General features: G+C 33.8%; 2 protein-coding genes across 2 annotated transcripts; both read right to left on the bottom strand.

Annotated features, from left to right (window-relative positions):
* Nucleotides 1-5,689: 5,689 nt before the first annotated feature.
* Nucleotides 5,690-9,046, bottom strand: LOC116132484 (cucumisin-like). Its single transcript, XM_031418151.1, has 10 exons — nucleotides 8,922-9,046; nucleotides 8,615-8,703; nucleotides 8,388-8,479; nucleotides 8,031-8,274; nucleotides 7,434-7,947; nucleotides 7,234-7,337; nucleotides 6,924-7,142; nucleotides 6,711-6,822; nucleotides 6,419-6,632; nucleotides 5,690-6,322 (listed from the first exon to the last, which is right to left on the bottom strand). Exons 1-10 carry the CDS (start codon nucleotides 9,009-9,011, stop codon nucleotides 5,781-5,783), a joined length of 2,220 nt encoding a protein of 739 aa, XP_031274011.1. The 5' UTR covers nucleotides 9,012-9,046; the 3' UTR covers nucleotides 5,690-5,780.
* Nucleotides 9,047-12,749: 3,703 nt separating this feature from the next.
* On the bottom strand, nucleotides 12,750-21,282 carry LOC116132518 (cucumisin-like). The gene is made up of 18 exons (XM_031418182.1): nucleotides 21,179-21,282; nucleotides 20,853-20,944; nucleotides 19,772-19,866; nucleotides 19,408-19,651; nucleotides 18,317-18,830; nucleotides 18,133-18,233; nucleotides 17,788-18,006; nucleotides 17,563-17,674; nucleotides 17,250-17,463; nucleotides 16,631-17,211; nucleotides 15,265-15,353; nucleotides 15,038-15,129; nucleotides 14,803-14,924; nucleotides 14,242-14,345; nucleotides 13,932-14,150; nucleotides 13,719-13,830; nucleotides 13,427-13,640; nucleotides 12,750-13,330 (listed from the first exon to the last, which is right to left on the bottom strand). Exons 1-18 carry the CDS (start codon nucleotides 21,275-21,277, stop codon nucleotides 12,789-12,791), a joined length of 3,765 nt encoding a protein of 1,254 aa, XP_031274042.1. The 5' UTR covers nucleotides 21,278-21,282; the 3' UTR covers nucleotides 12,750-12,788.
* Between the last annotated feature and the right edge of the window lie 1,728 nt (nucleotides 21,283-23,010).

Here is a 23,010-nt window from a genome sequence, read left to right as displayed (position 1 = left end):
ACTTTATTGTTTTCTCAAACACCATAGTTTACCTCGCCCAAAATTTAACCAATCCGTCCACAGCCGGCGTTTGACCTTTTCTCTTCGTTTTTCTTACACCCATTTCATCATCAGGCTGGGAAAATTTTTTAACTTAATGCTTAATATTTTAATATTTGTGCATGAAATCTTCGAAGTTTTAATCTGTTCACAATGTTTCCAGCACATGCAGTAATGGTGATGATATTGACAAGGTTGATATTATCCAAGAAACTGTCGTAGAATAGAAAATGTTTAATTGGCTAGCCGTTTTATATCGCTTCATTAATTGGTTTTCAACCCAGAAATTTTTGCTATTATTATTACTTTTGAGAGTAACGTATAAACATTCTACTATACTATCTATTGAACACGGCCAAGTTATGCATGTTTTAGAATATGAAATAAAAGTTAACTATATAATAAGATTATTATAGTCCATAAATTAGATGCCAGGAACCACGAGACAAGATTTTTGGAGAATGACCCTTTCTAAAAAGTTAGATTAAAAAATAACCAACTTCTAAAAGATTTTGTAAGCAAGACATCTCCTAAGATCATTTAACACTTCTACACCTATCTTTCACGTTTAATCATATGAATCCATTTCTTTCATGAAAATTGAAAAAAAAACTTTTGGTTTAAAATTTAATGAAATGTAGAATATATAGGCTCCATTTGGCACATATATCGGGAAAACTAGAACACAAAATTTGCGTTTGATTCACCTATATTCAAAATATAATTATAAATTATTCAATTTTAACCCCTAAAATTTGTTAATTTAACTAAGTAAGCCAATTTTTTTTTTAAATTGACAAAAACACCCCAGCAACCCAAATGTATCAGATTCCGGCCACCATTGCTAGAAGCTGGCCGGAATCTAGTGTAATGGAGCACTACCGGCTGAATCTGGCCGGGATTCAGCCGGTAGTGAGCCGATTTAGCATTTTTCGACCATATTCACGGTGGATCTGGTCGAAAAAGGCCAAATCTACGGCCAGATCTTTGGCTGTAGACAATCATCAACGACGGCCAAGATATGGTCGTCGTTGACTATCAACGACAGCCGTATCTTTGACTGTCATTGATGACCAAATGCGGCCAAATCTACGGTGGATCTGGCCGAAAAAGGCCATATCGGCGCACGACCGGCAAGATCCATCCGGTCATGCGCCGATACGACGACTCTGGCCACCTTCCGATGGTGGTGGCCGGCTGTCCGTATTTAATGAGTGGGTTGGGGGTGTTTTTATTAACTTTGAATATTTTATTACAAGATTGTTTAGTAAATAAATATACATAAGGGGTATTTTTGTTAATTTTCAAAATTCTACATCGTAATACCCACTCAATTTAACTTTTTTTCAAAATATTATTCTAGTTTTTTGGTTGATTTTTAGAAAGAATCTACTGTTTTTATAGTGACTTTGGTTGACCAGAATCGAGCGACTTGAGTTTTTAAATTTTCTAGAAATTACTTTTTCCGATTCAAGTGTTAGAAAGTGAGTTTTTCCCCCCCTAAATATGCAATATTTTACTTATATTATACACATATGAACATAACATATACCCCCATAAATATATACAAACAATATATATAAAAACATAAATCTAAAAACATTAAGGAGAAGAGAGAAAATAAAAGAAAAAAAGAAGAGAAAGAAAGAAGTGAATTAAATGGGACGGGTAAAATCATACAGAATTTTTATCAAAAGTCTTATCAAAACAATTAGAGAGATGAGTTATTTTTTAATTGGACTCTTAAAATAGGGTCATGTAAATAATTATTTCAAATTTTTGTTTGCTTATTTAATTCATGGTTGTCAAATCGCTTATCGTATCGTATATCAAAAATTTAATTTTTCGAATTGCATATCATATCGTATCGTAGGATATGTTTTTTTTTTTTTAAAAAAAAATTAAAATTAATATCATCCCCAACATTAATTAACGAATATTATGATATTACTAGCTTTAAATTATGATATTACATAATTAAAATTTATCACAAAATTAAGAATCTATATCATTTCCTCTCAGTTAGTCATATCATTTCCTCTCAGCTAGTCATATCATTTCCAAGATCAATGTCAATATCTATATCTCCACTTGTATTATTATTATCATACAAAATAGGCAACACATTTTCCTCTTCATTTTTTCCATGCAAAATAGGTAAATTTAGGTGGTTTTTAGTGAACCGGGTTGGGTGACCCAGATCCGACCCGAATTTTTTTTTGGGCCTTCAGCTCAAATTAATAAAGTCGTATCAATATTTTTAAAGATACAAACTGATACTTATCGTATAGTAGGGTACATATCAACGTATCGAAATGTTTAAAATACACTCCATGATATGTATCGTTGGCGACTCATATTGAATCGTATCGTAGGATATATATCACGTATTGTAGGATACTAATAACCATGATTTAATTATCTTAAAAGAGGAAAATACTTTGTCAAGATTGTCTTGAAAGATTCAATCATAATCTAATTTCATCAGATTGATATATTCTGATAGAGCAAGTCTACACTTATTGATTCTGCATACCGACTCTCCATCCTGACTGATGTGGAGTGCGACGTGAGGAGTCCCTAAAACCATAGATATAGTATTTTCCATTCTGATCGAAAAAAATTTGAATTAAATAAACTTCATTGTTTTCTCAAACACTCTATAGTTTAGCTCGCCCAAAAATTTAACCAATCCGTCCACAGCCGGCGTTTGACCTTTTTTCTCTTCTTTTTCTTACACCCATTTCACCATCAAGCTGGGAAAAATGTTTAACTTGATGCTTAATATTTTAATATTTGTGCATGAAATCTTCGAAGTTTTAATCTGTTCACAATGTTTCCAGCACATGTAGTAATGGTGATGATATTGACAAGGTTGATATTATCCAAGAAACTGTCGTAGAATAGAAAATGTTTTATTGGCTAGCCGTTTTATATCGCTTCATTAATTGGTTTTCAACCCAGAAATTTTTGCTATTATTAGTACTTTTGAGAGTAACGTGTAAACATTCTACTATACTATCTATTGAACACGGCCAAGTTATGCATGTTTTATAATATGAAATAAAAGTTAACTATATAATAAGATTATTATACTCCATAAATTAGATGCCAAGAACCACGAGACAAGATTTTTGGAGAAGGACCCTTTTTAAAAAGTTAGATTAAAAAATAACCAACTTCTAAATGATTTTGTAAGCAAGACTCTAAATGATTTTGTAAGCAAGACATCTCCTAAGATCATTTAACACTTCTACACCTATCTTTCACGTTTAATCATATTAATCCATTTCTTTCATGAAAATTGAAAAAAAAAAACTTTCGGTTTAAAATTTAATGAAATGTATGTTTTTTGGTTGTTTTTTAGAAAGAATCTAGTGTTTTTATAGTGAAAGATATATGAAATATTGAAAGTATGTTTAGACTTTGGCTTGCGTTGAAGACCTGATGATCAAACCCAAGAAATTTTGAATAAACTTGAAGTTGTTATAGTCCAGTCACTCGAGTCCAATAGCTGGAATAGGGTATAATGTTATTGATCTCTCTTAAATGGGACATTTTTTATATTTTATAGTACATACAATCATGGTTATTAGTATCCTACGATACCTGATACATATCATACGATATAATTTGATACATATCGCTAATGATACGTATCAGAGAGTATATCTTAAACATTTCGATACGTTGATATGTATCCTATAATATGATACGTATCTATTCGTATCCTTAAAAATATCAATACAAATCAATAGGACTTTATTAAATTGGGCCAAAGGCCCAAAACAATTTGGGTCAGAATCGGGTCACCCAACCCGGTTCACTAAAACTTGCTTAAATTTACCCATTTTGCATGGAGAAAGTGAAGAGGAACATGTGTTGCCCATTTTGCATGATAATAAATAATACAAATGGAGATATAGATATTGACATTGATCTTGGAAACGATATGAAAAGTTGAGAGAAAATTATATAGATTCTTAATTTTGTGATTAATTTTAATTATGTAATACCATAATTTAAAGCCAATAATACCACAAAATTCTTTAATTAATCTTGGTGATGATATTAATTTTTAGAAAATTTTGATTATTTTATTAATTTTTTTAAAAAATGCATATCCTACACTACGATACACGATACATAATTCAAAAAATTATGTTGTCGATACACGATACGATATGTGATTTGACAACCATACATACAATCGCTTATATAAACAATAGATTACATTTTGTCATTTAACTGATTTCGTAAGAGATTATATTTTAAATATAATTTGTTATGAAAACTATCTATTATGTTGAATATTAATTCACCCATACAAATATTAAAACGACCCACTCAAATGAGGTATGACCAGAATCGAGCGACTTCAGTTTTTAAATTTTCTAGAAATTAGTTTTTCCGATTCAAATGTTAGAAAGTGAGTTTTTCCCCCACTAAATATGTAACATTTTACATATATTAAACACGTATGAACATAACAAATACCTCTATAAATATATACAAACAATACAAAAACATAAATCTATAAACATTAAGGAGAAGAGAGAAAATAAAAGAAAAAAAGAAGAGAAAGAAAGAAGTGAATTAAATGAGAGGGGTAAAATCATACAGAATTTTTATCAAAAGTCTTATAAAAACAATTAGAGAGATGAGTTATTTTTTAATTGGACTCTTAAAATAGGGTCATATAAATAATTATTTCAAATTTTTGTTTGCTTATTTAATTCATGGTTGTCAAATTGTGTAGCGAAAATCTAATTTTTCGAATCGCATATCATATTGTATTGTAGAATACACCTTTTTCAAAAAAAAAAAATAATAATTTTTTTAAAAATTAATTTCATCCCCAAGATTAATTAACGAATTTTGTGATATTATTGGTTTTAAATTATAGTATTACATAATCAAAATTAATCACAAAATTAAGAATCTATATAATTTTCTCTCAACCATTCATATCATTTTCAAGACTAATGTCAATATTTATATCTCCACTTGTATTATTATTACCATACAAAACAAGCAACACATTTTCCTCTTCATTTTCTCCATACAAAATAGGTAAATTTGGGTGGGTTTTAGTGAACCAGGTTGGGTGACCTAATTCCGACTCGAAAAAAATTTTGGGCCTTCGACTCAAATTAATAAAGTCGTATCGATATTTTTAAAGATACAAGCCGATACGTATCGTATCGTAAGGTTTAGGATATACTATTTGATATGTATCATTGGCGACCTATATTAAATCGTACCATAGGATATGTATTGCGTATTGTAGGATACTAATAACCATGATTTAATTCTCTTAAAAGAGGAAAATACTTTGTCAAGATTGTCTTGTATGATTCAGTCATAATCTAATTTCATCAGATTGATATATTCTGATAGAGCAAGTCTACACTTATTGATTCTGCATACCAACTCTCCAACTGATGTGGAGTGAGACGTGAGGAGTCCCTAAAACCATAGATATAGTATTTTCCATTCTGATAACCAGTGTTTTACTTAAATTAAGCCATATCGAAGCTAAGTGCACAATAACATGAAAAAAATTAAGAAATGCAAATCTACTCAATCCCAAGGTAAATTTCTACTCTCTTGTCATGGTTGATGCAAATAAAATTAAAAATTCTATATCTTAATGAAAACCAAGCTTTTTTATTCATTAAAGTTAAGAAACTAAAGACCACAATTCAGCTTTTCAACTAGTAATTTGTGCATAAATCTGTTTACACTTCAGATTCAAAGAGATAATAAGCGACAACTGGGCTCCTCACTTGATGCACCCCATCATCCCAAACTAAAGACCCAGAGCTCCTATTCAACGATTTCGACACCTCTGCTGTAACTGTGACAACAAAGGATTTGGTCTCCCCAACATACTTGAAAGACAGAACACTTGGTTGAACTTGGATCCCCAATCCAGGCTGAGTCACAACAGCTGCCTTGTAAGTGGACACTGGTGATCCAACATTTGTAACATTTCTATGGAAGACGCGAGTAATGGATTGCGTAGAATTGGTTGATACAGCAAAGGAAGGGTAGTTCAAGTCCCATACAGCTCCCGTGTTTGCCGCAGAACAACTGTTATTGTCACCAGTCAAAATCCTTAGAAGTGTAGCATTGTAGCCTTGTCCACACAAGAATTTAACATAATCAAGCACCCCAGCATCATATATCAATCCAGGGTCAGCTGCTTTCACTGGATTCAGATGACCTGATCCGTATCCAAACTCTGCGTCGCTGTTATATTCAACATTCATGGGAGAAGCTGCAATGATCATTGAGAGTTGCAGGGGTTGATTAGATCATTGATTCATGCTTAAAGTTTCGTTCGAATACGCCTGGATGACAAATTAAGAGTTACCTGTTGTCATTAGAGCAGACTTAATAGCAGCAGGAGACCATGTAGGGTGGAAAGACTTAACATAGGCTGCTATGCTGCTCGCGTGTGGGCAAGACATGGATGTGCCAGAAATTATATTGTAAGGAGATACTCTATTATCTTCTGGAGATTCTGACACTTTTGTAGCTAGTGACCATGAAGCTAAAATGTCCACTCCAGGAGCAGTCAGGTCCGGCTACACAGACCAATTAGTCGAAATTAATAAAACTGATGGAGCCAGAAAATAAAATGGAGAAAAATAAGCAATTTATACCTTGAGAATATCTGTTGTGATAGGGTTAGGTCCCCTTGATGAAAATGAAACTACTGAAGGGGCCATTTCATCCTTTACCGCAATACTCTTGAATATAGCAGCTGTTGGTTCACTGTTGATATTTTACAAGAATCACAGTCAGTATTACTAATTTAACCATTATTTATGTTTTCAAAATTAGATTGTAACAAAAAATTTCAAGGAAGTTTATACCTAGTTGAGTTCAAGTATGTTGCAACCTTACTTCCATCCTTCAGGTTCAAGTAAGAAGTAGGTAAAGGAAAAAGAAAGGCCACATCTTGATAAATTTCATCGCTCATTATACAACCAGCTGCTCCTGCAAGTGCTGGCCCCTCCCCTGTGTCCAACCCATCACAAAGAACAATTTTTCCTCGTACCAAGGTCTCATTCAAAGAGCCTTCCTCGCAATACCTGAATTTCATAATAAATTTTAAGCAATTATAATGTTTAGAGCCTAACATCATGGATATAGTACACCACAACATTTTCATTTTCATATTACCTGGATTCGGATCCATCCGCACCAGCTGTTCTGTTGGGTGCATCTCCTCCGTAGATGAGAGGGAGCATCTGTCCCTTAAGATCTACTGTATTTATAGAGTTTCCCTACAAGTAGAGGAAAAAAAAAGTTGGGTATTAATGGTAAATCACAAGAGGCTTAATTGGAAAACGTTTACTTGAGAAATAAGCAATTGCACTTACGTCATAAACCTGACCATTGCCCAACTTCACTGGAGTCAAAAACTTCCTGTCAATGGTGCTAGCAGCCACAGAGAGTAACCAAGGTGCAACGCTGCAGATTGATGCATAACCAGGACCAGAATTACCAGCAGAATTAGATGTTAGTATACCATTCTTCATTGCATGGAAAGCTCCAATAGCAATGGGATCATCAAAATAATCATCAGCAAATTCACCCCCAACTGAAATAGAGATTATATCAACACCATCAGCAATTGCATCATCAAATGCCGCGAGAATATCAGCATCAGGGCAACCATCAGCCCAACAAATCTTGTACACAGCAATGCGTGCTGCGGGCACCCCGCCACGTGCTGTCCCATTCCCAAGGCCAAACAGACTTGCATTGCTAACTAATCCACCTGCTGCTGTTGATGAAGTATGAGTCCCATGTCCTTTTGAATCCCTTGGTGACTTAAAATCTATTGGACTGAAGCTTCCATCTGCTCTGTAGTATTTAGCTCCAATAATTTTGCTGGAATTGCAACGTATGTTAGAATTATTTCTAGTCTAAGTATTTTGTATGTGTAATTTTTCTCATGTTTAGATTATATTTACTTGTTACAAGTGAAATTTGATGACGATTGGCAAGTGCCCTTCCATTTTGCGGGAGGTGGACCAAATTTTTCATCGTTGAAACTCTTAGACTCAGGCCAAATTCCTGTGTCAAGCATTCCTACGATGATATTGCTTTCAGTAGGTGCTCTTTGCACACTCTGAGAAAATCCCATGAAGTCCCATGACCTTGTTGTGTGTAGTTGTTTTCTTCCATTGGGGAACACTGAGACCACCCCTTCCATGCCTGAAAATCAAAAAATTGTAACATCAAATAGATGAATATATAATAATTGGATCAATTTCTTATCTCCATTACCTTAAATATGAAATACTCAAAAAAGCAAGTAAAGGAACAACCTTTCAGCCTCTGGACTTCTTCTTGGGTCAACTTGGCAACAAACCCATTGAAGCTCCTGTGGTAGCTGTGGAGTAGATGTTCTTCTGCACCACTGTTTAATGCAAGTAATTAGTAAAGTTCACAAGGGTAAATCTTAAATGAAACATATTAATAAACATCTTATTAAGATGTTAGATGACTTCTTATTTTTGGTTATATTTTATGATTAGAATTTGATTTAGAAAACCTTCCAATAACTTGTTGCAGCATGCTCGTATGGACGGAAGTCGCAGAGAATTCACCCTTGGGACGATCACCCATATAAACAATATAGTCCTGTATCCAAAACAAAGAATGTGTCAATCCAATTGTCGGCCTAAAATTTCAGCCCAACTAATCTGTGACCAGTTCTGGCCCATTCATTGGGCCGAGATAGCCACATTCTGTCATTAGAATATCGGCCTAAGGCCTAGTAAATTTGGCAGAGAAGAGAAAGGAAAAAGCAATAAACTTGTGTTTGGTTGAGGATTTCTTAGAGAATATCCGAAACAAACCTTTCGATCATCCAATGAGCCATTAATGCAGCTGATAAGCAAGGTGAGACTAAGCAGGGCAAGCCATGAAAGAGCCATTTGGCTTGCCATTATAAGCTTGTCTTAAGAGCAAGAGGTGTATATTTGATAGTTCCATGCAAAGGAAAAAGATGGCATTATATACTAAAAGTTGAAATATTTAAAAATAAACTAAAAATTCATTCCATTGTTTTCTCAAACAACGTATAGTGAAGCTCGCCACAAATTAACCAATCCGTCCACAGCCGGCGTTTGACCTTTTTTCTCTTCTTTTTCTTACACCCATTTCACCATCAAGCTGGGAAAAATGTTTAACTTGATGCTTAATATTTTAATATTTGTGCATGAAATCTTCGAAGTTTTAATCTGTTCACAATGTTTCCAGCACATGTAGTAATGGTGATGATATTGACAAGGTTGATATTATCCAAGAAACTGTCGTAGAATAGAAAATGTTTAATTGGCTAGCCGTTTTATATCGCTTCATTAATTGGTTTTCAACCCAGAAATTTTTGCTATTATTAGTACTTTTGAGAGTAACGTATAAACATTCTACTATACTATCTATTGAACACGGCCAAGTTATGCATGTTTTAGAATATGAAATAAAAGTTAACTATATAATAAGATTATTATACTCCATAAATTAGATGCCAAGAACCACGAGACAAGATTTTTGGAGAATGACCCTTTTAAAAAAGTTAGATTAAAAAATAACCAACTTCTAAATGATTTTGTAAGCAAGATATCTCCTAAGATCATTTAACACTTCTGCACCTATCTTTAGCGTTTAATCATATGAATCCATTTCTTTCATGAAAATTGAAAAAAAACTTTTGGTTTAAAATTTAATGAAATGTAGAATATATAGTTTTTTGGTTGATTTTTAGAAAGAATCTAGTGTTTTTATAGTGATTTTGGTTTACCAGAATCGAGCGACTTGAGTTTTTAATTTTCTAGAAATTAGTTTTTCCAATTCCAAGTGTTAGAAAGTGAGTTTTTCCCTCCCTAAACATGTAATATTTTACTTATATTATACACATATGAACATAACATATACCCCTATAAATATATACAAACAATACAAAAACATAAATCTAAAAACATTAAGGAGAAGAGAGAAAATAAAAGAAAAAAAGGAGAGAGAAAGAAGTGAATTAAATGGGACGGGTAAAATCATAGAGAATTTTTATCAAAAGTCTTATAAAAACAATTAGAAAGTGAGTTTTAATTGGACTCTTAAAATAGGGTCATATAAATAATTATTGCAAATTTTTGTTTGCTTATTTAATTCATGGTTGTCAAATCGCGTATCATATCGTGTATCGAAAATTTAATTTTTTGAATCACATATCATATCGTATTGTAGGATACACTTTTTAAAAATAATAATAATAATTTTTTTAAAATTAATATCATCCCCAAGATTAATTAACGAATATTGTGATATTATTGGCTTTAAATTATGATATTACATAATCAAAATTAATCACAAAATTAAGAATCTATATCAGTTCCTCTCAGCCATTCATATCATTTCCAAGATCAATGTCAATATCTATATCTCTACTTGTATTATTATTATCATACAAAATAGGCAATACATCTTCCTCTTCATTTTCTCCATGCAAAATGGGTAAATTTGCATGGGTTTTAGTGAACCGGGTTGGGTGACCTAGATCCGACCTGAATTTTTTTTGGGGCCTTCGGCTCAAATTAATAAAGTTGTATTGATATTTTTAAAGATACAAACTGATACTTCTCGTATCACAGGATACATATTAACGTATCGAAAGGTTTAGGATACACTCTCTGATATGTATCGTTGGTGACCCATATTAAATCGTACCATAGGATATGTATCGTGTATCGTAGGATACTTATAATCATGATTTAATTCTCTTAAAAGAGGAAAATACTTTGTCAAGATTGTCTTGTAAGATTCAATCATAATCTAATTTCATCAGATTTATATACCAACTCTCCATCCTGACTGATGTGTAGTGTGATGACAAGAACTTGAAAATACACATTTAGTTAGTGGTTTATGGGGATTATTTTTGGGAAATTAGACTTAATTTGGTAAAGTTGCTTAACATTTTCATAATTGTCTTTTACGGGATCACGAGTGTTTTTGGTGTTTTTTAGGCCACTAGTGCTTAAATGTTATGCTCGGATGAAGAATCATGTCGGCAACGGAATGAGTGACGAGTGGAAACAAACGGATCAAGAATCGGAGTTGAATTGAAGAAGTTATGGAAGTTTGAAGTAAAGAGAAGACTCTAGATTACGCTCTAGCTTGAGCATACCTCAGTCTTTTGAGAATATCTTGAGTTGTAGAACTCATATTAAGACTATTCTTTTACTGTTGGAAAGATAATTCAAAGAGCTACATTTTATATGTTTATCACTTCTCCAAATTTCATCGTTATAGAGCTAAAAAATCATTATCTCTGAAGAATAGTGGAATGATGCGGGAAGAAGAAGAGTATTACTGTGCCGCAGCACAGTGCCGTGGCACACTTTGTCCAATAGCTACCATGCTGCAGCACAGTGCTGGGGCACAGTCACGGTAGTTAAGAAATTGTCATCCGTTTTTATGTAGGAAAATAGGGTTAAAAGTCCTAAACCAAATAAAATTAAGAAAAATAAAACCTAACCCTTGTGGGATAAAAATAGAAGTCTTTTAGCATTATTTTGGGAGATTCTTTGGGGGAGAATAAGAGGAGGAAAACCTGTATAGAAGAAAAATAACAGAAGTTATGGAGCTTTGATTCACAATATAGAGAAGTTTTTCTCGTTCCTTTCTGATAAACTCATTATAATTGTTTTAATAAAGATGATTGTTTCTTTCATGTTTATTATGAACTAAATTCATTCGCTAGGGCTAAGATGTAGCTCAATCTCTTGATTATGTATTGATTTATGCTTACTAATTTTTATTAAGAATTTTTCCTAAAGTTTTACTATTATACCTAATGCTTTTGATTCTTAAGGGCCAAAGAATTGAATGAACTAATGGACTAGGTTGAGATCGAGAGATGATACTTAGTTGGTCTATGATAGTGAAATCATAAGTTGAGCGAATGCTAGAGATAGGTTATTGTGACTTGTGAGGTTTTGGTAAACTCTATAGAGCATAATGATCTTCAATTACTTAAATGTGATTAAAGATAATTCGGGTTAGTAATTAGGAGTTAATTCGATAATTGTTCGAAAGAAATTTATTGGAAATTTAGGGAGTTTGACCTGAAGGAGAGCTTAATAAAATTAACATAAGTGATCGATACATATGAGTAAGAGTTGGTGTGAAGTCTATGCCCTAGATCTAGTCATCTTGTTTTAATCCAAAGGTTTATTTTAATTGTTCTCTGTTCAGTTCTCTTTTTAAATTCAATTGTTAATTTAGTTTAAATTTTCTTTGATACAATTTGGATTGATCAAATAATAATAGGATAGTTTATTGGTAATTGATAATAGTAATTTCCTTGGGTTCAATATCCATAATTTTACACTTTATTACTTACACGATTTCGTACACTTACGAAAATCTACAACATGCGACGTGGGGAGACCCCAAAACCATAAATATAGTATATTTTCCACTCTGACAACCAATGTTTTACTTAAATAAAGCCACATCGAAGCTAAGTGCACCATTACATAACAAAATTAAGAAATGCAAATCTACTCAATCCCAAGATAAATTTCTACTCTCTTGCCATGGTTGATGCAAATAAAATTAAAAATTCTATATCTTAATGAAAACCAAGCTTTTTTATTCATTCAAGTCAAGAAACTAAAGACCACAATTCAGCTTTTCAACTAGTAATTTGTGCATAAATCTGTTTACACTTCAGATTCAAAGAGATAATAAGCGACAACTGGGCTCCTCACTTGATGCACCCCATCATCCCAAACTAAAGATCCAGAGCTCCTATTCAACGATTTCGACACCTCTGCTGTAACTGTGACAACAAAGGATTTGGTCTCCCCAACATACTTGAAAGACAGAACACTTGGTTGAACTTGGATCCCCAATCCAGGCTGAGTCACAACAGCTGCCTTGTAAGTGGACACTGGTGATCCAACATTTGTAACATTTCTATGGAAGACGCGAGTAATGGATTGCGTAGAATTGGTTGATACAGCAAAGGAAGGGTAGTTCAAGTCCCATACAGCTCCCGTGTTTGCCGCAGAACAACTGTTATTGTCACCAGTCAAAATCCTTAGAAGTGTAGTATTGTAGCCTTGTCCACACAAGAATTTAACATAATCAAGCACCCCAGCATCATATATCAATCCAGGGTCAGCTGCTTTCACTGGATTCAGATGACCTGATCCGTATCCAAACTCTGCGTCGCTGTTATATTCAACATTCATGGGAGAAGCTGCAATGATCATTGTGAGTTGCAGGAGTTGATTAGATCATTGATTCATGCTTAAAGTTTAGTTCGAATACGCCTGGATGACAAATTAAGAGTTACCTGTTGTCATTAGAGCAGACTTAATAGCAGCAGGAGACCATGTAGGGTGGAAAGACTTAACATAGGCTGCTATGCTGCTCGCGTGTGGGCAAGACATGGATGTGCCAGAAATTATATTGTAAGGAGATACTCTATTATCTTCTGGAGATTCTGACAATTTTGTAGCTAGTGACCATGAAGCTAAAATGTCCACTCCAGGAGCAGTCAGGTCCGGCTACACAGACCAATTAGTCGAAATTAATAAAACTGATGGAGCCAGAAAATAAAATGGAGAAAAATAAGCAATTTATACCTTGAGAATATCTGTTGTGATAGGGTTAGGTCCCCTTGATGAAAATGAAACTACTGAAGGGGCCATTTCATCCTTTACCGCAATACTCTTGAATATAGCAGCTGTTGGTTCACTGTTGATATTTTACAAGAATGACAGTCAGTATTACTAATTTAGCCATTATTTATGTTTTCAAAATTAGATTGTAACAAAGAATTTCAAGGAAGTTTATACCTAGTTGAGTTCAAGTATGTTGCAACCTTACTTCCATCCTTCAGGTTCAAGTAAGAAGTAGGTATAGGAAAAAGAAAGGCCACATCTTGATAAATTTCATCGCTCATTATACAACCAGCTGCTCCTGCAAGTGCTGGCCCCTCCCCTGTGTCCAACCCATCACAAAGAACAATTTTTCCTCGTACCAAGGTCTCATTCAAAGAGCCTTCCTCGCAATACCTGAATTTCATAATAAATTTTAAGCAATTATAATGTTTAGAGCTTAACATCATGGATATAGTACACCACAACATTTTCATTTTCACATTACCTGGATTCGGATCCATCCGCACCAGCTGTTTTGTTGGGTGCATCTCCTCCGTAGATGAGAGGGAGCATCTGTCCCTTAAGGTCTACTGTATTTATAGAGATTCCCTACAAGTAGAGGAAAAAATAAGTTGGGTATTGATGGTAAATCACAAGAGGCTTAATTAGATTAGTGTATTGATGGTAAATACACTAATACAATTTTTTTTGCAAACTTTGGAACTGTAAATCATTTTTGGGGTCAGAACTCAGTTAAATTAAAAAAATATATTAATTTCTCAAATGTTCTCCTTGCAACAGATAATTGCTAGTGTTGGGCTGGATAAAAAGCTATACACTTATGACTCAGGGTCTAGAAGACCATCGTCTTGCATTACTTATGAGGCACCTTTCTCTTCATTGGCCTTTAGAGATGATGGTTTGGTACTGGCAGCTGGAACTAGTAATGGTCGAGTGGTGTTCTATGATATTCGTAGCAAACCACAGCCTTTTACCGTTCTTCGCGCTTATGGTGGTTCAGAGGTAGGCTTCTTTCCTATATATGTNCTGTGTCAAGCATTCCTACGATGATATCGCTTTCAGTAGGTGCTCTTTGCACACTCTGAGAAAATCCCATGAAGTCCCATGACCTTGTTGTGTGTAGTTGTTTTCTTCCATTGGGGAACACTGAGACCACCCCTTCCATGCCTGAAAATCAAAAAATTGTAACATCAAATAGATGAATATATAATAATTGGATCAATTTCTTATCTCCATTACCTTAAATATGAAATACTCAAAAAAGCAAGTAAAGGAACAACCTTTCAGCCTCTGGACTTCTTCTTGGGTCAACTTGGCAACAAACCCATTGAAGCTCCTGTGATAGCTGTAGAGTAGATGTTCTTCTGCACCACTGTTTAATGCAAGTAATTAGTAAAGTTCACAAGGGTAAATCTTAAATGAAACATATTAATAAACATCTTATTAAGATGTTAGATGACTTCTTATTTTTGGTTATATTTTATGATTAGAATTTGATTCAGAAAACCTTCCAATAACTTGTTGCAGTATGCTGGTATGGACGGAAGACGCAGAGAATTCGCCCTTGGGACGATCACCCATATAAACGATATAGTCCTGTATCCAAAACAAAGTATGTGTCAATCCAATTGTCGGCCTAAAATTTCAGCCCAACTAATCTGTGACCAGTTCTGGCCCATTCATTGGGCCGAGAAAGCCACATTCTGTCATTAGAATATCGGCCTAAGGCCTAGTAAATTTGGCAGAGAAGAGAAAGAAAAAAGCAATAAACTTGTGTTCGGTTGAGGATTTCTTAGAGAATATCCGAAACAAACCTTTCGATCATCCAATGAGCCATTAATGCAGCTGATAAGCAAGGTGAGACTAAGCAGGGCAAGCCATGAAAGAGCCATTTGGCTGGCCATTATAAGCTTCTCTTAAGAGCAAGAGGTGTATATTTGATAGTTTCAAGCAAAGGCAGAAGATGGCATTATATACTAAAAGTTTAAATATTTAAAAATAAACTAAAAATTCATTCCATTGTTTTCTCAAACAACGTATAGTGAAGCTCGCCTGAAATTTACCAATCCGTCCACAGCAGGCGTTTGGATTTTTTTATTCACCATTTTATCAAGCTGGGAAAAAAAAAAGGGAAAGTAATTTGTTTCACAAAGTTTCTCAGCAATTGCAGTAATGGTGATGATATTGAGAAGGATTTTTTAAGAATATTTTTGATGTTTTCCAAGATACTTTCATACAATTGAAAACGTTTATTTGGCTAGCTGTTCTATGTTTGCTTAATTGGTTTTGTTGATGTTATCCAAGACATTGTCATACAATTGAAACTGTTTATCTTTTATGTTCTATAGTTTTCGACAGTGCCTTCGTTCACGTAAGACATTTTCTTTTCGTCCTTGATGTTGCCAATTTGTTTTTTTTTTTTTTTTTTTATGACCGAAAGTGCCCAAACCAATTTATGCGCATCTCAACTGATCCTCCAGGGCTTTGGAATTATCGGTTAGATAAAAATTTCAATGGCTACCTTCATTAGTACCCGAGGAGAGACTCGAACTCAGACCCTATTGAATAATACACCCAAAAGTCCTTATCGAACTTCTTAATTACCTAGAGGTAGTTCAATTTGTTATTCTCGTTAAAGTACTCTCTAACAAAGCATGAGACAAAACTTTTGGTTGAATATTTGTTTCTCTTAAAGAGAAAATTTATAAATACTTGTCAAGATTTTTTTTTTGTAAGATTTATTACGTAAATCAGACGCACACATTTCATATGATTGTGAATATAAAAAGTATGAATTAATGGAACCTGAAGACGAGTAGAAATATAATTTTGTTATATGTCTGTTGGAATTAATTATTTTTTGATGTTGACACAAGATACACAATGATGGGGCTCCTCACTTGATGAACACCATCATCCCAGACTAAAGAAGCAGACACTATGGACTGGACCATTGCTCCTTCAATTGTGAGTGTAAAGGCTTGCCTTTCTCCCAGAAATGTGAAATTTAGAGTGTCAGGATTTGCTTGGATTTTAAGTCTTTCCGGGGCTGTCACAGAAGCTTTATAAGTAGACGACGGCGATCCCACATTTGTTACAACCCTGTTAAAGACATGACTAATATTCCCTGATCCTGATGTGTTGGCAGAAATGGCAAAGGAAGGGTAGTTAAGATCCCAAACTGTTCCATTAATGGTTTCTGAACAGCTACTGTTGTCACCAGTAACAAGTTGAAGAATTGAGTTGTTATATCCTTGGCCACATAAAAACTTTATGTAATCAATGGCCTCTGCATCATATACCAACCCAGGATTTAGAGCTTTAATGGGATTTATTTGGCCTGCGCCGTAAGCAAATTCAGCTTCCGGGTTTGATTTTGAACTCATAGGAGTAGCTGCGAAGAGGAAATAAGTGGCAGAGAGTTTAGCCAAATTGAAAGTGATTGTGCAGTTAACTCTGGAGATCAAGAGTTATAGCCAATAATAATACTACCAGTGGTCATAAGAGTGGATCTGATGGCACCTGGAGACCATGTTGGGTGAAAGGATTTGACGTAGGCAGCTGCAGCAGTAGCATGTGGGCAAGCCATTGATGTTCCTGAGAATATATTGTATGGAACGAACCTATTATCCCCTTTAGTTTCTGAAACAGGGTTAACAAGAGACCATGCAGCTAGAATGTCAACTCCTGGAGCAGATAAATCTGGCTGCAATGGCAGTAAAATTTTTCAAATCAATATATTAATAATCCTCTACGAGATTGAGTAATACGACTAATGTATAGCTATACATATTTAACAAGTTACCTTAAGAATATCAGAAGTTACAGGATTTGGACCCCTTGAGGAAAATGAGACTATGTAAGGAGCCGATGTGTCAGTAGCCTCATGGCTCTTAAACAAAGTAGCAGTCGCAGTGCTGTGACAGAATAGTTATTGATAAAACTACTTTGTCGTGATCCAGTGGTTACTAATTGTAGGACAAATTTTAAAATTTCAAAGTGGAAAAAGTCCAAAAGATTAGATTGAGACCTGGTTGAGCGTAGGTAGAGCATAACTTTGTTACCATCGGCCGTGTTAATGTAAGATGTGGGCAAGGGAAAATGGTATGCAGCATCTCTGTTGCTTTGGCCACGCATCAGAGCACCAGCTGCTCCGGCGTAAAATGGTCCTTCTCCTGTATCCAGAATATCACAAACAACGACTTTTCCCTTCACTAAATTTTGGTCCAACGAGTCCTCCAAGCAAAAACTGCATTTTAGCAACAACTCTCGTTATAGATTTTCCATTATCAAACGACAGATTGAAACCTATTTTTGTCTTCATGGATTCTAATTGACAATTTTTTTTCCACTAAAAGAGAAGAAGAAAATCAACCTTGACGAAGCATTTGTGTAGCCTGCAGAAATATTTGGCGCATCTCCACCGTAAATAAGAGGAAGCATACCTTCAAGAGTAGCTGTATTTATTGATATTCCCTACAAACAACAGAGCAAATCTTTTAAAACCTCAAAAAAACAACTTTGTTGTTGCAACTTAACATGGCATGAAAGTTAATTACCTGGTAAGTTTGGTTGTTTCCCAGTTGCACCGTGGTCAAAAACTTCCTGTCAATGGTGCTAGCAGCCACAGAAAGAAACCATGGAGCAACATTGGTGATACTTCCAAGGGAAGGACCATCGTTACCAGCAGCAACAGAGGTTAATATCCCCTTCGTCATGGCATGAAAAGCTCCAATGGCAATTGCATTATCGAAATATTCTTGAGGATTTGACCCTCCAATTGAAATAGATAAAATGTCTACTCCATCAGCAATGGCATCATCAAATGCAGCAAGCATGTCAGCATCGTAGCAACCGTCTGCCCAGCATACTTTGTACACGGCAATACGTGCTGATGGGACACCGCCCCTAGCCGTTCCCTGGGCAAGCCCATATAGGCTTGCCGAGCTAACTAAGTTACCGGCTGCTGTTGATGAAGTGTGCGAGCCATGGCCATTCTCATCTCTTGGAGAAATTATATCACCCGCAGGAAATTCTCCATCACTTCGGTAGTATCTTGCTCCTATGATTTTGCTGCATAACCACATTGTTACGACACCGTATTCGTATTGAAGAATATGGGGATTTAGGTGGATTTTGGAAACTAGTCTGAAATTAGTAGGGTTGGATATAATTTGGGCATGGGGCCCATTGTGAAAACTAGAAACTTAAGGGGGCTAGATAAATTTTATGTAAATAAAATTTACACTATTGATTCCATCTTCCAATTAGAATGCTATCATCGACTATTGGATTTATTTTGATGGTATGCACATTTTAGTTAAATAACAAAACTCAATAGTTGATATTGATTTATTAATATCTAGGGTTAATTTCATTCGGTATTTTAAGAGATAGTTAAGTTTAACATTTCAAATACTTTCCAAAATTATAAAATATTATCTGAAATTATCAACAGCCTTCTGAAAATATAAAAAATAAACCCCTAGAAAATGTAAAAACCCCCACACAAATTAATATTAAAAAACTTTAGGTTTTCAATACTTTTTAAAAAGACATTTATATTTTAAATATCTCTAAGGAACTAATGAAATTAACTCTAATTATTATGTAGTACTTTGTGAAATATTAATGAACAGTGATGATTTACTTGTTGCAAGTGAAATTGGAGGAGGCTTGGCAACTGCCCTCCCATTTGGTAGGTGGTGGACCGAATCCTTGATCATCAAAGCTGGCAGACTCCGGCCAAATTCCAGTGTCAAGCATTCCAATTACGATATCACCTTCAATTGTTGCTCTTTCAACTTGTTGAGAAAAACCTATAAAATCCCATGACCTTGTTGTATGGAGCTTTCTCTTTCGGTTTGGAAATACTGATACTACGCCCCGCAATCCTATTTATAAATATCAAAGTTACAATAATTTTTACTACTCCATATTGATCTTCAGACGTATTGATATGGTTACATTAATTGGAAAGAAAGAAAATGAAATTATAATTAACGTCCACTCACTGGCCATTCTTTGAGCTTCCTCCTCAGTCAGCTTCACCACAAATCCCTGGAAACTTCTCTTGAAGCTACGAAGTAGAGATTCCTGACCAATGTTGCTGAAATCATTCAATTCAGATTTAAATATCATTAACTTGTCAAGTTGAATATCTAGGAGATAGGCTTATATTGTTATTATATTTTTAACTCTTATTAGGGTTGATGCAGTCATTGATTAAATAAGTTAATCTTTACCTGCATGCACTTTCGTTGAACATATGAGATGAATTCAAACTAAAATTTCGGTCAAGCTACTCATCTCAATATATAATTTTAGCTGGGTAAGCTGTTGAAATGTGAAGCCACTTCACAAAGGACCTGGGCATGGTAATTACAAAAGATTTGGATGGTGGAAATAAGTAATAATGGTAATTAATTTGAGTAGAAAAAAAATTAGTGGGCGAGTAATTTAGGAGCGGCAAGAGACTATGACCAAAGTATGTGAAGACATTTAATGGTTATAATTTTTAACGTTAGGAAGGTGAAAAATAGAAAATTTACTATCGATTTGGAGGCTGTGGTTTCCTGTAAGTACTATGGCTCATTTCTCCAAATCTATGACCAACATCACACCACCCAAACTCATGCACTAGCCTTTCCTTTCTCCTATATTTTCGCAAATTGTCTTTCCTCACTTATGAGAGAAAGTGTATGTTGTTCTCTCTTAATCTTATAGAGAGGTGGTTGTAATTTTTTTTATGGACTTAATAAAATCTTTCTTGTCTTGCCCTGTGGATGTTTCCCTCTTAATCAATTGAAGGTTTTACCACGTAAATCTTGTGTCGATTATTTTATTGTGATTATTTTCACTCTCTATTCTTTTATTCAAATTTACGCTGCTAGTTGAGTCCATCAACTTCCCAACATAAACAACGTATGTAGCATAGCATATATATATATATATCTATATATATATATATATATATATACACACACACACACATTTTGATTATAAATTTATAATGACATGTATACAGTTGATTGATGCGATTAATTTTAGAGAAAAATATGTAAAATACAGCAATGAAATAGGTATATAATTAACCTGCCGAGAACTTGTCGTAGCATGCTTATGTGAAGAGCCGCTGTGGAGATAATTTGGCCCTCTGGCCGGTTTCCCATATACACAATATAAGCCTGCACCATATAATCCATATTACAAAATGTACAGAATCTACTTTGCAATAAACAGTGAGATTCGCCATACACACACACACGCATACATATTTAGCAGAAATTTCTCAAAATGTAAATATAAAAGTAGGAACTCAATTAGCGCAGTTGATAATTTTAATTTACAAAGAAAAAACTAACTAGTCTGTAACATACGGCACAGAATGAAAATAGAAGGTTAAGAGAAGAAATGTTTACCTGTCGATTGTCTTGAGAAACAGTGTGTTTGATAAGTAAAGTAAAGGTGAGACTGTACAGGATGAGAAGCCACGGGAAAAAAGAGATTTTGGCTGTCATTTGAACCATTCAGACGAAAGCTTGTTGGCTAGAACAGTTATGACGAAAGGCTTTTATAGAAGAGATGAATAACAAATCACTCCTCAAGAAAGTTTCGAATTCTATAGTTTTTATTTAGTTCTTTGTATATATAAATATGATAAATATTTCTTAATCAGAGCTTATATAAAAATAATTTTGTACCTTTATATACAAATTTTGAAATTGTCCGTTTATCCTTTGCTGCAAGTAAATCACCCCGGACGGCTTCATACATATTTTTAAATAAGAGTAAACAACTTTTTCCCACTCGCACCCAAGGTTTGCCTTAATCACATTTTCCACTAAAAAAGTTTCAAAATACCATTTTTCCACCCAAAGTTTATATTCGGTTAATACCTAAAATAAACTTCACTTTCTCAGTTAACATTCGACGAGTTACTAAGAGTTAGGGTGAAAAGGGTTTTTTAGAGTGGAGGTCGATGGATCAAATAGTGGTTACTAATTGAATATTCGTTGCTGTAATCAGTTGAAAATCAGCTAAGAATAAGAAACTCTAACTTTGCAGTGACTATAAATCGGTGAGAAATTAGGGGTTAGAGTGAGAGGGTTTTTGTAGAGAGGAGATTATAGGTTCAAATCATGATGACGAAGAGAATTTTTACCACCAAAATCAGCTTTAGGTAATAACCAAATATTAACTTTGGATGAAAAAGTGGTATTTCAAAATTTTTTTTGGTGGGAAAGTGTCATTAAGGCAAACCTTGGGTGGAAAAAAGTTGTTTACTCTTTTAAACAATTAAATTTTAGTCCTTATTTCACTTCCCACAAGTTTATTATTAAAATTCTACACATAAATACATGACAAAATTTCATGCATATATTAAGGAGAAGTCAAATGAAGACTTAATCAAGGTGAGAAAATTAATTGGTCCCATTAATTAATTAATTAGCAGGCGTTCAACTTTGATAATTTATAAATATTTTTATAATAAAGATTATTTGTCATATACAATTGGCATAAGTAATAAGATTTATTTCCAAGTCTAGATTCAGAAATCTGCACTAGTCTTCTTCCCATAATTCTATGTACTAAAAGCCAAAATTTTATATTTCTTCACCATTTCAACTAACGTTATTGTGGTTACAATTTCTTCACTATTTCTTTTGTATTTTACAGTAGATTTATATATCAGTAATTTATTGTTAAAAGTTACATAATCGCATATGTATAATTATATATTCAGTTGCCCACAAAATAAAAATCTTATTATATATGTTCATTAATCATAGTAGAATTTTGATACAAATAAAAATCTTATGGTTATTCAAATTAATTGGTCAATTTATTCATCACATGATCCTCATTCATTATCTTTTCATATACTGAGATCTTTCTATTATTATTCTTAATTCAATCGCAATAACAACTTAATGATTAAGATTACAACATCACAACAATAATTCCAATATTAAACGAATTGATTACCCTTCACTGGCTCTTGCTCGTAACTTAAATATAGAAATTTATTTTCAGGCTTGAACATCTTAGATCTAAGTTTTAAAATAAAAAAATAAAAAAAATAAAAAAAAAATTGTTAAAAAACAAAATTTTATGGTAATTGAATATTAATTATTAAAGATTGATTCGCAATCGTCTATTATCGATAGTGATTATTGACTAAATTATAAATAATTTATTCGTCGGTAGTATTGTTGTGCTTTATATTTACTTTGAGAATTAAATTAGTCAC

This window comes from Pistacia vera, unplaced genomic scaffold, assembly GCF_008641045.1.
Source record: "Pistacia vera cultivar Batoury unplaced genomic scaffold, PisVer_v2 Contig254, whole genome shotgun sequence".
NCBI lineage: Eukaryota > Viridiplantae > Streptophyta > Magnoliopsida > Sapindales > Anacardiaceae > Pistacia > Pistacia vera.
This window is presented reverse-complemented; position numbering and strand designations above follow the sequence as displayed.